General features: G+C 41.9%; 1 protein-coding gene across 1 annotated transcript in view; it reads right to left on the bottom strand.

Moving 5' to 3' along the window:
• The window catches only part of LOC124007123 (mucin-3A-like), a 17,540-nt gene extending 3,995 nt beyond the window's left edge, over positions 1-13,545 (bottom strand). The window contains exons 1-29 of the mRNA XM_046317442.1: positions 13,206-13,545; positions 10,537-10,637; positions 9,430-9,630; positions 9,249-9,323; positions 8,953-9,000; positions 8,672-8,745; positions 7,979-8,556; positions 7,801-7,846; positions 7,647-7,684; positions 7,278-7,411; positions 7,064-7,187; positions 6,874-6,953; positions 6,279-6,323; positions 5,016-5,083; positions 4,707-4,756; positions 4,494-4,533; positions 4,343-4,377; positions 4,093-4,220; positions 3,864-3,984; positions 2,941-3,476; positions 2,562-2,787; positions 2,228-2,381; positions 1,874-2,041; positions 1,531-1,653; positions 1,388-1,433; positions 1,188-1,291; positions 940-1,064; positions 254-525; positions 39-141 (exon numbers count right to left, since the gene is read on the bottom strand). Of these exons, the coding sequence (XP_046173398.1) occupies positions 39-141; positions 254-525; positions 940-1,064; positions 1,188-1,291; positions 1,388-1,433; positions 1,531-1,653; positions 1,874-2,041; positions 2,228-2,381; positions 2,562-2,787; positions 2,941-3,476; positions 3,864-3,984; positions 4,093-4,220; positions 4,343-4,377; positions 4,494-4,533; positions 4,707-4,756; positions 5,016-5,083; positions 6,279-6,323; positions 6,874-6,953; positions 7,064-7,187; positions 7,278-7,411; positions 7,647-7,684; positions 7,801-7,846; positions 7,979-8,556; positions 8,672-8,745; positions 8,953-9,000; positions 9,249-9,323; positions 9,430-9,630; positions 10,537-10,637; positions 13,206-13,294 (3,932 nt within the window). The 5' untranslated portion in view covers positions 13,295-13,545. The remainder of the gene's footprint in view (positions 1-38; positions 142-253; positions 526-939; positions 1,065-1,187; positions 1,292-1,387; positions 1,434-1,530; positions 1,654-1,873; positions 2,042-2,227; positions 2,382-2,561; positions 2,788-2,940; positions 3,477-3,863; positions 3,985-4,092; positions 4,221-4,342; positions 4,378-4,493; positions 4,534-4,706; positions 4,757-5,015; positions 5,084-6,278; positions 6,324-6,873; positions 6,954-7,063; positions 7,188-7,277; positions 7,412-7,646; positions 7,685-7,800; positions 7,847-7,978; positions 8,557-8,671; positions 8,746-8,952; positions 9,001-9,248; positions 9,324-9,429; positions 9,631-10,536; positions 10,638-13,205) is intronic.

Here is a 13,545-nt window from a genome sequence, read left to right as displayed (position 1 = left end):
TGGCATGTTGACTATTGAACAAAATGCAAGGGACTTACAAGTCATCTGTAGGGGAGTTATCTGAATACCTTCCGTAGCTAACGAGACCGTAATTGTTCTTATCAACAGCAATAACGACGATGACCACAAGGAGTGGGATGCCTATGACGAGAGACAACAGACTACATTGAACTGTAAGTAACTGTTACTTTTGTAAGAACGTGGCGGCTGTTCTTCACTCTGATGACAGTCCCAGAATCACTTTTTCACTTACCCCAGCCGACGAGAGAGAACTTGAGCATGTAGCGTTTTATGTATGTGTTGAAGACCTTGACGAGGGCCAGGTACATGTGGACGGCCTCCAGGCCCATCCAGGTGAAGGAAGCCAGCAGGAAGTAGTGCAGGAACCAGGCGGTGGAGATGCACAGGCCCACAGCGTCGGGGTAGAGGGCCAGCCAGGCATCCACCAGGAACACCAGGTTTAAAAACAACAGAGCCACACACAGCTGGATCAGGATCTTAGATGGGATGTCCTTACGCAGTTTCCTAAAAGAATTAGGATTGGAATTAGGATGGTATTACATTGATTACAGCTTGTTTATATGTCTTTGTATTTACATCAGTTCTCCAGGTGGGTGTCATCCAAATCAAATCAAATCAAATGTTATTTGTCACATGCGCCAAATACAACAGGTACCAACAACCTTACCATGAAATGTTTACCTGCAAGCTCTTAACCAACAATGCAGTTTTAAGAAAACAGAGTTAAGAACATATTTACTAAACAAACTAAAGTAACATTTTTATTAAAAGTAACACAATAAAATAACAATAACAAGGCTATATACAGTGGGTACCAGTACCGAGTCAGTGTGTGGTGGTACAGGTTAGTCGAGGTAATTTGTACATGTAGGGGATATCATGGATATCCTGCACTGATCACAAGGGGCTCAGACTCACCCAAAGGCCAGGTAGGTGAGCAGAGTGACGGAGAGGAAGATGGCGGAGATACCACAGCCGATGTAGGTGATGTAGGTGAGGATTGTGGCCTGGAGATGATTGGTTATGCCCGTTCTGGAGATGTCCTGGGAGAAGAAATACCAAAAACATGTTGTACACATTGAATTATTCTAAAAATAAGTCCTTGAATGTTGACAAAGACTGAATGGGAGAGATCACATTGCACCCCTGTCTCAGGAAGTACTCACCAGTAGCACACCGAAGCTGGTGAGATGGTTACAGGCACAGACAGTCTCATTTTCTGTGCTGTTCCTGACAGAGCAGCCTTTTCGGTTCCAGCCTCCTGAGCCATCTACGAGAGAAAAAAAAACATTTTTATTCTTTAATACCTGTCAATTGTCAGAGATAGTCTTCCTTTCATTTTGGGAGACACAAGATAAATACTTACCATTCAAGCCAAAGTCCCAGAAAACACATGAAACCACGACATTTGCCTGTGTAGACAAATGATGAAGAGAAGACAGAGTGTTAAATCCTTCTCAAGATGTCCCATCCTTGACATAGGGAAAACGTCTTGACTGTTTGACTCACTGGGACGGGCTCAGTGTTTCTCAGGGTGATCACCACGTCCTGCTGCAGAGATTTGATTGACAGGTTGGCCACACTGGCTCCCAGTATCCCACTGTACAGCCTGCTGTCTCCCAGGGCTCGGTCCTAAGGAACGGCATGGAAAGAATATGGCATTGTCTATACATTATTTTACTACATTATCTACTACTATTATTTCACAGTTCTTCATTTCTGACCGATTTATGTGACTTTTATCCAAAGTCATCATATCTATATAAATAGCAAGGGCTGCTTAAGTAGCAATACATGTTTAGGCTTGGCAACAGGTTGGGACAGTACTGAATACCGAGGAGAAGGTAAGCACCTGGAACACAGTGGCCTTCTGGTAGAAGTTGAACTGGAGTCTGGAGGCTTGTAGCTGCTGCTCATGGGAGAGGTTCGCTGTGAGGGAGGAGGGGAACGTGACGGAGCCCTGGGGAAGGGAGGACGCCTCTGTTCTCACACTTCTCCTGGCTCTGCCATCTCCACGGATCTGGAGGGGACACATTTCTCTATGATTAACACTTAGCAACCAACAGCAGTTATGTGTCTATCTACATAACAGACCCTACCAGACATACGTCAGAGCGCAGGATGTCCTACATTACTTCTGCGTGTATTTTGACGGCAACCGAGGCTACAGTATTTACTATTCAGTGTTTCCTTACTGGAAGGTTACCTGCACATTGTTGGGGTCCGGGATGGAGAAAGATGTTTGCTGGAAATTAGTGCCGTCCACTGTTTTGATAGCGACAGCAACCGACTTGGTTAAAATCGTAGCCTCTTGCTGAATGACCAGCTTCAGGCCCACCGTATCAACAATCCCAATGATCCTGGTAGAAAAATCAACTGTTATTCTGATGCGCAAGCTGGTCAAGGTCATTGCTACGATTTCTTCCGGTTTTTACGAAAATGTTGTCACAGTCTCTTTACTGGCTTTATATAAGTGCTCATTTCTGGTACAGCACAGCAAGCAGCATTTACAACAGATTGTTTAAACCCAGGCAGCTCACTTGGTGGAGGAGGAGGCCAGGGTGTCAGAGGAGGCACCCAGCAGGTTGCTAACGATTTTGACAGACGTTTTCCCCAGACCCAGGCTGACATTGGGTCCGGCCAGCAGGGCCTCTAGCTGGGACACCAGCTGGTCCACCTGGGAGGAGTTGAGCTTGGACACGTTACTAGTCAGATCCAGCAGCTGATTGGCCTGCTCTTCACTACTAGCTGCTGTGGTGTTGGGCGCTGTGGGGGAAAAGGATCCATAATAAAAACGAGGATGTTATCAAAAGGGAACTTTGACTTTGGGTCTACATTTTAAATGTAGATTCATGTGGCAGTACCAGCTATGGCCCGGCTAGGTCAGAGATCAGCTTGGGTCAGTATCCTGAGGGTTACCTGCGGTGGTTGTTGTAACAGCTGTCGTGGTGTACTTTGGGGAAGCTGTTGTGGGATTCACTGGTGGAATGATGGGTGTTGATGAGTTTGTAGTGGTATTACCCCGGGTTGTCATGGCGATGGTTGTATTTGGAGCTGGTGGTGTAGTATTTGGAGCTTTAGAAGTGGTGTTTAGTGGAGCTAATGTTGTGTTCAATGGGACGTAGGGGGTTGTTGTAACAGCTGTCGTGGTGTACTTTGGGGAAGCTGTTGTGGGATTCACTGGTGGAATGATGGGTGTTGATGAGTTTGTAGTGGTATTACCCAGGGTTGTCATGGCGATGGTTGTATTTGGAGCTTTAGAAGTGGTGTTTAGTGGAGCTAATGTTGTGTTCAATGGGACGTAGGGGGTGTTTAGGTGTATAGTGACATTGGGTGGAGGAGGCAGTATTGTTGTTGCAGGTAAAGTGGTGTTGGCCATTGGGCTGGGCGATGTAGAAGGAGGCATGGGGTCGCACATTTCATTCAGGAGCACACACATATTTTTCCCTTGTTTGCTAAACAGAGAAAGGGACAGATACATGTAGATCTTCAGTGCATATAGTCAATGATATATTTAAGCAATAAAGCCCGAGGGGGTGTGGTATATGGCCAATATACCACAACCCCCGAGGTGCCTTATTGCTATTATAAACTTGTTACTAACATAATTAGAACAGTGAAAATAAATGTTTTGTCATACCTGTGCTATATGGTCTGATATACTACGGCTTTCAACCAATTAGCATTCAGGGCTCGATTTATAAATAGCTATATAACTTAAATGTACAAATATCAATGTGCAATGTGCAATTTCCTTACTCATTCACAGTGTTTTACACAATTACAAAATGTGTAACAAGGTTTTGATGTCTTTGAAGCACACAAAGAGAGACTGAACTGACCAGCTGACAATGACAGTGGTCTTTTCAGCCTCACAGAACAAAGTGGTGTTGAGGTTGATACTCTCCCAAGTGAAGGTTGAATTCAATAGACCGCCACTGGATCCTGGGTAGCCACAAATGGCTGTGTGAAATGTATGAACACAAACAGTCAGAAACACATACTGTATAATGTATATGAATAAATACCCAGATGCTGTCAGCTTCCCCCATCCATGGTATGGCTACTCACCTGCTCGGGTCACCGTTCCATTATAGCCAATACCATGCTTGTCATTGAACACAGTCATCAATGCAGTACTGACTGCACATATAGGCACCGAACGGTTGAGGCGCACGATAACCCTGCAGCTTTGGAGACTGGTAATAAAACAGTAATGGTATAGTTATTAATAAGTCACACCACCATAATCCCTCCACATAAAGGGCCGTCTTGAATGCACTGTAAAGGTTTTAGGCCTGCAAGGAGTACAGGAACTCACTTGGTATTTGCGCCATTGCATTCCACATGAGCATCCTGTGTGAAAACAACACAGAATAGCTCATAAGGTTTCAAATGATGTCTTTACAGAGCAACATAAAACAATGAAAGCTCATTGTGGGGTTTGGGGTTTCATCTCATAATAAAATCACCTGGTAGATAGTTGATATGATGGGCAAGGGACAGGGAGGACTGGAACAGAGAATGAAGTCAGAAAACATGTCAAACCTAGTGTAGTAAGGTATGGCACTGTATGTACTGTTGGGGTTCATTTGAGCTGAAAGGATCGAATTGGAAAGTGTGAGCATATCGATGCTAAGCAGAGAGAAAACTGTTGTATAACAGATGAAGAAATTAGGACATACTGTGTCTCTGAGGTGTTGTTGCAGGGTGGAGGAGTTTTTAGCTGATCAATCTGGGGAACACAGCGCATGCACGCACACAGGCACACACACACACACACACACACACACACACACACACACACACACACACACACACACACACACACACACACACACACACACACACACACACACACACACACACACACACACACACACACACACACACACACACACACACACACACACACACAAATATGCATACAGTTACAAAGACACACACACACATATATATGCACACAAACAGGTGACACAACAGAAACAACTCACCATATAGAAGATTTTTGAAATATTCATAGCGGGATCTTTGATCTGTATGCCCAAGGTATAGTATGCAGCTATAGAGAGAGGAAGAGGAGAGAGTTATCACATGGTGGGAAAAGAACAAGTGTAGCGGGTCCATCACAGTATCAGTGAAATGAGCAGTTCATTGTAAATATTGTATTTACCTGTACCATAGCAGTAAGAGGAGTAGTTGTATATATTGTATTTACCTGTACCATAGCAGTAAGAGGAGTAGTTGTAAATATTGTATTTACCTGTACCATAGCAGTAAGAGGAGTAGTTGTATATATTGTATTTACCTGTACCATAGCAGTAAGAGGAGTAGTTGTAAATATTGTATTTACCTGTACCATAGCAGTAAGAAGAGTAGTTGTATATATTGTATTTACCTGTACCATAGCAGTAAGAGGAGCAGTTGTAAATATTGTATTTACCTGTACCATAGCAGTAAGAGGAGTAGTTGTATATATTGTATTTACCTGTACCATAGCAGTAAGAGGAGTAGTTGTATATATTGTATTTACCTGTACCATAGCAGTAAGAGGAGTAGTTGTAAATATTGTATTTACCTGTACCATAGCAGTAAGAGGAGTAGTTGTAAATATTGTATTTACCTGTACCATAGCAGTAAGAGGAGTAGTTGTATATATTGTATTTACCTGTACCATAGCAGTAAGAGGAGTAGTTGTAAATATTGTATTTACCTGTACCATAGCAGTAAGAGGAGTAGTTGTATATATTGTATTTACCTGTACCATAGCAGTAAGAGGAGCAGTTCATTGTAAATATTGTATTTACCTGTACCATAGCAGTAAGAGGAGTAGTTGTATATATTGTATTTACCTGTACCATAGCAGTAAGAGGAGTAGTTGTATATATTGTATTTACCTGTACCATAGCAGTAAGAGGAGTAGTTGTATATATTGTATTTACCTGTACCATAGCAGTAAGAGGAGCAGTTGTAAATATTGTATTTACCTGTACCATAGCAGTAAGAGGAGTAGTTGTATATATTGTATTTACCTGTACCATAGCAGTAAGAGGAGTAGTTGTAAATATTGTATTTACCTGTACCATAGCAGTAAGAGGAGTAGTTGTATATATTGTATTTACCTGTACCATAGCAGTAAGAGGAGTAGTTGTATATATTGTATTTACCTGTACCATAGCAGTAAGAGGAGTAGTTGTAAATATTGTATTTACCTGTACCATAGCAGTAAGAGGAGTAGTTGTAAATATTGTATTTACCTGTACCATAGCAGTAAGAGGAGCAGTTGCAGACAATCTCCGAATCTGAAAAGCAGGAATACGGTACTTATCAAGATAGAGGGGTTTACCATCATTACAGTGTTAATATGTACAGTACATGTCAAAGGTTTGGACACACATACTCATTCAAGGGTTTTTTCTTTATCTTGACTATTTTCTACATTGTAGAATAATAGTGAAGACATCAAAACTAGGAAATAACACATATGGAATCATATGGTAACCAAAAAAGTGTTAAACAAATCAAAATAGATTTTAGATTCTTCAAAGTAGCCACCCTTTGCCTTGATGACAGCTTTGCACACTATATATATTTTATTTATATTTATATCTATTCTTTATTATTACTTTTATTGTTTTTATTTCACTTTGACCTGCATTGTTGGAGCTCGGAGGTTAAGATATTCATTGTACCCTGTAATTACACCTGCCACGCTATACATCTAACTGTTTGAAACACCCACTGAAGATTGAACTGGCAAATGAATGTGTCTGTCTGTTAGATGTGGAAAAGGAGTATTACACTATCACATGGGTAAATGAGCAAGGGTGAAAAAAATGTCATAGTTGTTACCGGTGGGAGGTTTAGGGGGCATACCACAGTCCATTTGGGTTTGATTTCCAAGTGGTACGTAAACAGTCCCTGCATGTCCACTGTAAGATACAACATGTTCGTATCAGAGGATGATTTGATACTAAAGAAAAACTTCAAACACAGAAACAGCAGCATAGTTTTACATTTTCCTGAGTGATCTCCAACTGACCATGAGATATTGACAGGCCCTGGAGTGTGACACGTGTTTGGAAGAGGGAGAGTGCCATTCAGGAAGCCAGTGCACTTTGCAAAACCATTACTTGGAGGCAATTGACCTGCACACAGACCCTTACCTACAAGTAACAAGCAACAGACGTTAGGCTCAAGTAAATGTACATTCCTATGAGAGATTTCAGATTCACATTAGGGCAAGTGCGACTCACCCACTCTCTCCACTCTATTTCCCACTATATGGGTTTGTATGGAGCTGTTCTCCTGTCCCAGCATCAGGGCTCGCTGTAAACAACAGGGAAACGTTGGCTTCCTCGTCCTCAGCAGCACAGTGCAGTTAGTCCTCCTGGAGGGTTTTGGGCAGTATTAAGGCATGGAGCGGGACAGAGGATGTTGAACTGTAGTATTGAAATTAGTAGAGGTATTTCCACCACAGGAGGCTCTTGAGGGGAGGACGGCTCATAATAATGACTGGAATGAAGTGATGTGTCGATACCACTCCATTAATTCCATTGCAGCCATTACTATGAGCACGTCCTCCCCAATTCAGGGGCCACCAGCCACCTGTGAGATCAACTAACCTGATCCCTGTTTTATTGACACACGTCACCTCAATGTCCTGTAAAGATAAGAGTTTTGATTCAACTCACATACTTTTACAGACAGAGAAAAAGTGCCCTCTAATGTTGACATGCACATTAAGGCAGGTTTGTCTGGAGAGAGATGTCGTCTTACTTGAAACAGGCTGGCAGCAGTCATATTTCCACCTTCATGCTCCTCACTACAGAACAGACCGTGAATAAACAGAGATAGCTTCAGAAGAGTAATTTCTTTTGATATTCAAACAACCTTTTCTGTACATCTACAGTATAAATCTTAATGAGCAATAATGACGTGGGACTGAATACTTTACCTTGTGGTGCTATGGGGCCAGCTGGAAGACAGAGTTGTCATGCTATGGTTGTAGGGTGGGGTGGACATGCTACGGTTGTGTGGGGGAGTACTATTGTAATGCAAAGTTGTCATGTTAGTTGTCAATGTTGTCATGTTGAAGTTGGTGAAGTTCTGGGATAGTGATGTCGTGGTGAAGTTAGTGAAGTTCTGGGATAGTGTTGTCGTGGTGAAGTTGGTGAAGTTCTGGGATAGTGTTGTCGTGGTGAAGTTGGTGAAGTTCTGGGATGGTGTTGTCGTGGTGAAGTTAGTGAAGTTCTGGGATGGTGTTGTCGTGGTGAAGTTGTTGAAGTTCTGGGATAGTGTTGTCGTGGTGAAGTTGGTGAAGTTCTGGGATGGTGTTGTCGTGGTGAAGTTGTTGAAGTTCTGGGATAGTGTTGTCGTGGTGAAGTTGTATAACCATGTTGTCATGTTGTAGGGGGTGGGATATGTTGGACTGACAGAGGTAGTTGGCAGTGTGTCAGTCGAATTTGTGCCATTTGCTTGTTCAGGGTTGGAGGGCTCACAGGAGTCCAAGAGAGAATGAAATAGAGCCCTGAACTGAAACAGGAAAACAATGCTGTCACATTTCATGTTTAACGAAACAAATGTACAGTTTCAACAGGATTCATCACACATCAGTCAATCAAGTTTCATTCACTGTCTTCTGGCCTACCCAGCCACTGATGTCTGATTCATTCTTCAGATCTCCAGTCACATCCACCGCAAGGACCATCCAGTAGTACACAGCTGTTAAACATACACATTACATCGTACATTTCAAATCAATCAATCAATCATACTTTATTTATAAAGCACATTTCTCCCCCCCCCCTCCCCCCAAAATGCTGTTTAACGTAAAGTAATTAACATAAATAAGTAAATTAACAATGGACATGAAAGACTAATGCCTCAATATCATATATTCATATTATAAGCATGATTCATTAAACGTACACTGATTGGCACAGAGCTGTGAGAAGTTACAATGCACCTCTGCTGACTCTGAAACAGAGAGGGGAGAGGAGATATGTGAGGATCCGTGCAAACCAATGCAACAGGAAATGCAAAATTGTAGTGTGTTCGAGGTTTAAAAAGGCTTCATTATAATTCATATTTCCTGTTGCTGCAGGATTATTTTCCTGCTCCACACAAACTCCTCTATTATACAGAGACATTATCACACATACAGCCAATAGTATGATTACTCACTGTGTTAAACCCCTCCACTATAAATGAGGCTGTTGACCTACCTGTAGTGGCATTAGAGGTGACTGTTATTGGCAAAGGAGTGGAGGGTCCTGGAGATGTGGCATTTTTAGAGGTCACTGAAATGGAGAGACAGGAGTCTATTTGTTGGCTGAGTCCGACTGTACAATGAGTGTCATTGAATGATGAGTTTTGAACATATTGTATAAGGATTATCTAACTTACTGTTGGTAGTGGACGTTATGATGGGCGAAGTCGAGTGCAGAATAGTGGATGGAGAAGGCAAGGTGGATGTCATTGGTTCATTAGTCATGTTGGATGAGGCAGTGTGCAGTGGTGATGGGTGAGGGGTTGTGAGGGATGTGGGGGGTGGGGTCGAGGATGCATTAGACATGAGCACCGAGATTGTTTCTACAGAGGCATCTCCTGAGAACAGAAACAGAGAAGTCAACATTGGTCAGTGTCATGACAACATTAGACACTCGGGCCACTTCCCCAGATCAGGGAGTCCGACAGACAGTCTGTGTTAACAAGATAAGTGAACAATGCCGAAAAAGTTCAACAGATTAATGCACCAGCCAGAATGGCCAGTAAAAGCCTACTGTTAAGAAGTCGACTGGCTGTTGACAACAGGCCTTTTTCCATCCACTACAACAAAAACCTACCCAATCCTTCCTCTTTTCTCAACTGTTCCTCTTTCCCTCCTCTTCCTCCCTACCTCTCGGCCTTAGTGTGACTGTTTCCCTCCTCTTCCTCCCTACCTCTCGGCCTTAGTGTGACTGTTTCCCTCCTCTTCCTCCCTACCTCTCGGCCTTAGTGTGACTGTTTCCCTCCTCTTCCTCCCTACCTCTCGGCCTTAGTGTGACTGTTTCCCTCCTCTTCCTCCCTACCTCTCGGCCTTAGTGTGACTGTTTCCCTCCTCTTCCTCCCTACCTCTCGGCCTTAGTGTGACTGTTTCCCTCCTCTTCCTCCCTACCTCTCGGCCTTAGTGTGACTGTTTCCATCTCCACTGTGTGTTGACTGACAAACATCTTTGTCACATTTCTGGATGTTTAGTTGCAGGTGAGACTCGAACCAGACCAGCAGGTTTTTCTATACTTAGGAGATATAAGGCATTGCCTGTGTGTGTGTTGACGGCAGGTAATGCTGAGTGACCGGCATGTCAGACTACTCCAGCCTTACAGTAGGATGGGGATTCTCAGAATCACTCTGCAGACAGCGACACAGACCAATGAGACATTCCTCAACGGCCTCTCACTACAGCCTTTGGATTGTGTTCTGAAAAGGTGTGTTTCTGACGGTCTGTGTTGTTTACTGGTTGTAACGCCTCACCTCTGGCTACATGGAGAAGAAGGACCAGCAGGGATATCCGGAGCAGGGTTGGATGTCTCCTAGTTCCCATGTGTTGGAGATCAGAGGCTCTGGCCATCGTTCTGTAAAACAACAGTTCACAGCATCAACGTTAACAACTCAGAAATCAATCCCAACACATTTCATTGTTAAAGCAACTCTGTATCAAGTCTGATGAGAATCCTTTACCACAAATGAGAGAAAATACTTTGATTGCACTACTGAGAGAGTGAAGGTGTGGTGAGACCCAACGAACCCATGTCTAAAAAAATAGATGATACTGTCTAGATTTAGCCAAGGTTTAACTGAAAGACCAAGAGATAAGATTTTACTGATGATACACATATGAGGAACACACAGACACCATACATCCTCTCTACAGTATAAAGAACACACAGACACCATACATCCTCTCACAGTATAAGGAACACACAGACACCATACATCCTCTCTACAGTATAAGGAACACACAGACACCATACATCCTCTCTACAGTATAAGGAACACACAGACACCATACATCCTCTCTACAGTATAAGGAACACACAGACACCATACATCCTCTCTACAGTATAAGGAACACACAGACACCATACATCCTCTCTACAGTATAAGGAACACACAGACACCATACATCCTATCTACAGTATAAGGAACACACAGACACCATACATCCTCTCTACAGTATAAGGAACACACAGACACCATACATCCTCTCTACAGTATAAGGAACACACAGACACCATACATCCTCTCTACAGTATAAGGAACACACAGACACCATACATCCTCTCTACAGTATAAGGAACACACAGACACCATACATCCTCTCTACAGTATAAGGAACACACAGACACCATACATCCTCTCTACAGTATAAGAAACACACAGACACCATACATCCTCTCTACAGTATAAAGAACACACAGACACCATACATCCTCTCTACAGTATAAGGAACACACAGACACCATACATCCTCTCTACAGTATAAGGAACACACAGACACCATACATCCTATCTACAGTATAAGGAACACACAGACACCATACATCCTCTCTACAGTATAAGGAACACACAGTCACCATACATCCTCTCTACAGTATAAGGAACACACAGACACCATACATCCTCTCTACAGTATAAAGAACACACAGACACCATACATCCTCTCTACAGTATAAGGAACACACAGACACCATACATCCTCTCTACAGTATAAAGAACACACAGACACCATACATCCTCTCTACAGTATGAGGAACACACAGACACCATACATCCTCTCTACAGTATGAGGAACACACAGACACCATACATCCTCTCTACAGTATAAGGAACACACAGACACCATACATCCTCTCTACAGTATAAGGAACACACAGACACCATACATCCTCTCTACAGTATGAGGAACACACAGACACCATACATAATCTCGATTAGAACAGTCAAGATCTCATCTCGGATGTCTGATTGATAAAATATATACATCAATATTAAAATCTACATGTTTTTCTCTGAATAAAATATTTTGGGTGTGTCTTCTGATCTCTCAGAAACAAATGTTGTTTTAAATACCTGTGTTGATATCTTTGATGTTATTTCTGCGTGTCAGTTACAAATGGGAATTTGATACAATAGGGGAAGCATCCATGTGTTTATGCTATTGTCTTACATAACACTAATATGGAGTACATGACTCTAAAGTAAACACAATACTGAGTGCCTGTTCCGACACACTTCAACTTACACTATCAGTTGTGTCCTGAAACGATATCACAATTACTCTGGTCCATTCACCTGGAGAGCTGCAGAATATGTCTACTGGATGATTTTTTTAAACATCAATTGGAAACCACACACACACACACATTCTGACACTGTTTGATCATTCCTATGTGGGATAATATTGACAGTCTGGCAGAGATGTATGTTCAAATCAACAATGCTACTATAGTTTATTATTTGTACATATTAGATTGTATAGATGTGATTAGTTCTTGTTGTCTTCCTATTTTCTGTGGTGCAAATGTGAAATCAGAACATGGACACCATATAGACCTAGCTACAAGAACATACATTGACCAATAACAACACTGTAAAATAATCTATATAGACCAATAACAACACTGTAAAATAATCTATATTGACCAATAATAACACTGTGAAATAATCTATATTGACCAATAACAACACTGTAAAATAATCTATATTGACCAATAACAACACTGTAAAATAATATATATTGACCAATAACAACACTGTGAAATAATATATATTGACCAATAACAACACTGTGAAATAATCTATATTGACCAATAACAACACTGTAAAATAATCTATATTGACCAATAACAACACTGTAAAATAATAGACATTGACCAATAACAAAACTGTAAAATAATCTATATTGACCAATAACACTGTTGCATCATCTATCTCAACATACTATTATTTTTGATCTACACATTTAATAATAGAAATTGCAACCATAACAGACAACAGAAAAACTATTCACCCTCAATGTCAATGGTAACGGTCAATCTCAAATCATTGGCCGCCTGGACCTGTAGCCTATACGTAGGTAGGCTACAGTAGGTCTATGCCCCTGAACAACAGAGAAAGATTCTGTGAGGAATATGTTTTACCTGGTGAAACACCGCATACGGACACAGCGCACTCCACCACACCACATAGCTGGCGCCTTGTCGGGGTTGTCCTCATCTCGAGAAAACATGTATTTCTCATCAGCGATGCAACAATACAGATTCAGACCATTTTCAGCACTGACCCCCTGATAGATCAATTTAATAAATCAAGTTTAGGATCGTTCTTCCCCTCTCAGACCGGCGTAATACCAACAATGGTCCTTATTAAATAAGCAAATATACGGCACAAATAAAAGCGCAAATGTTTCGTTACTGTAAAAATAGTCCAGGCTTCTAAACCAACGTGAAGACACTACCTGTGACTTTCCCACCATCATTA

The sequence above is a fragment of the Oncorhynchus gorbuscha genome, linkage group LG20 (assembly GCF_021184085.1).
Source record: "Oncorhynchus gorbuscha isolate QuinsamMale2020 ecotype Even-year linkage group LG20, OgorEven_v1.0, whole genome shotgun sequence".
In the NCBI taxonomy this organism is placed as follows: Eukaryota; Metazoa; Chordata; class Actinopteri; order Salmoniformes; family Salmonidae; genus Oncorhynchus; species Oncorhynchus gorbuscha.
This window is presented reverse-complemented; position numbering and strand designations above follow the sequence as displayed.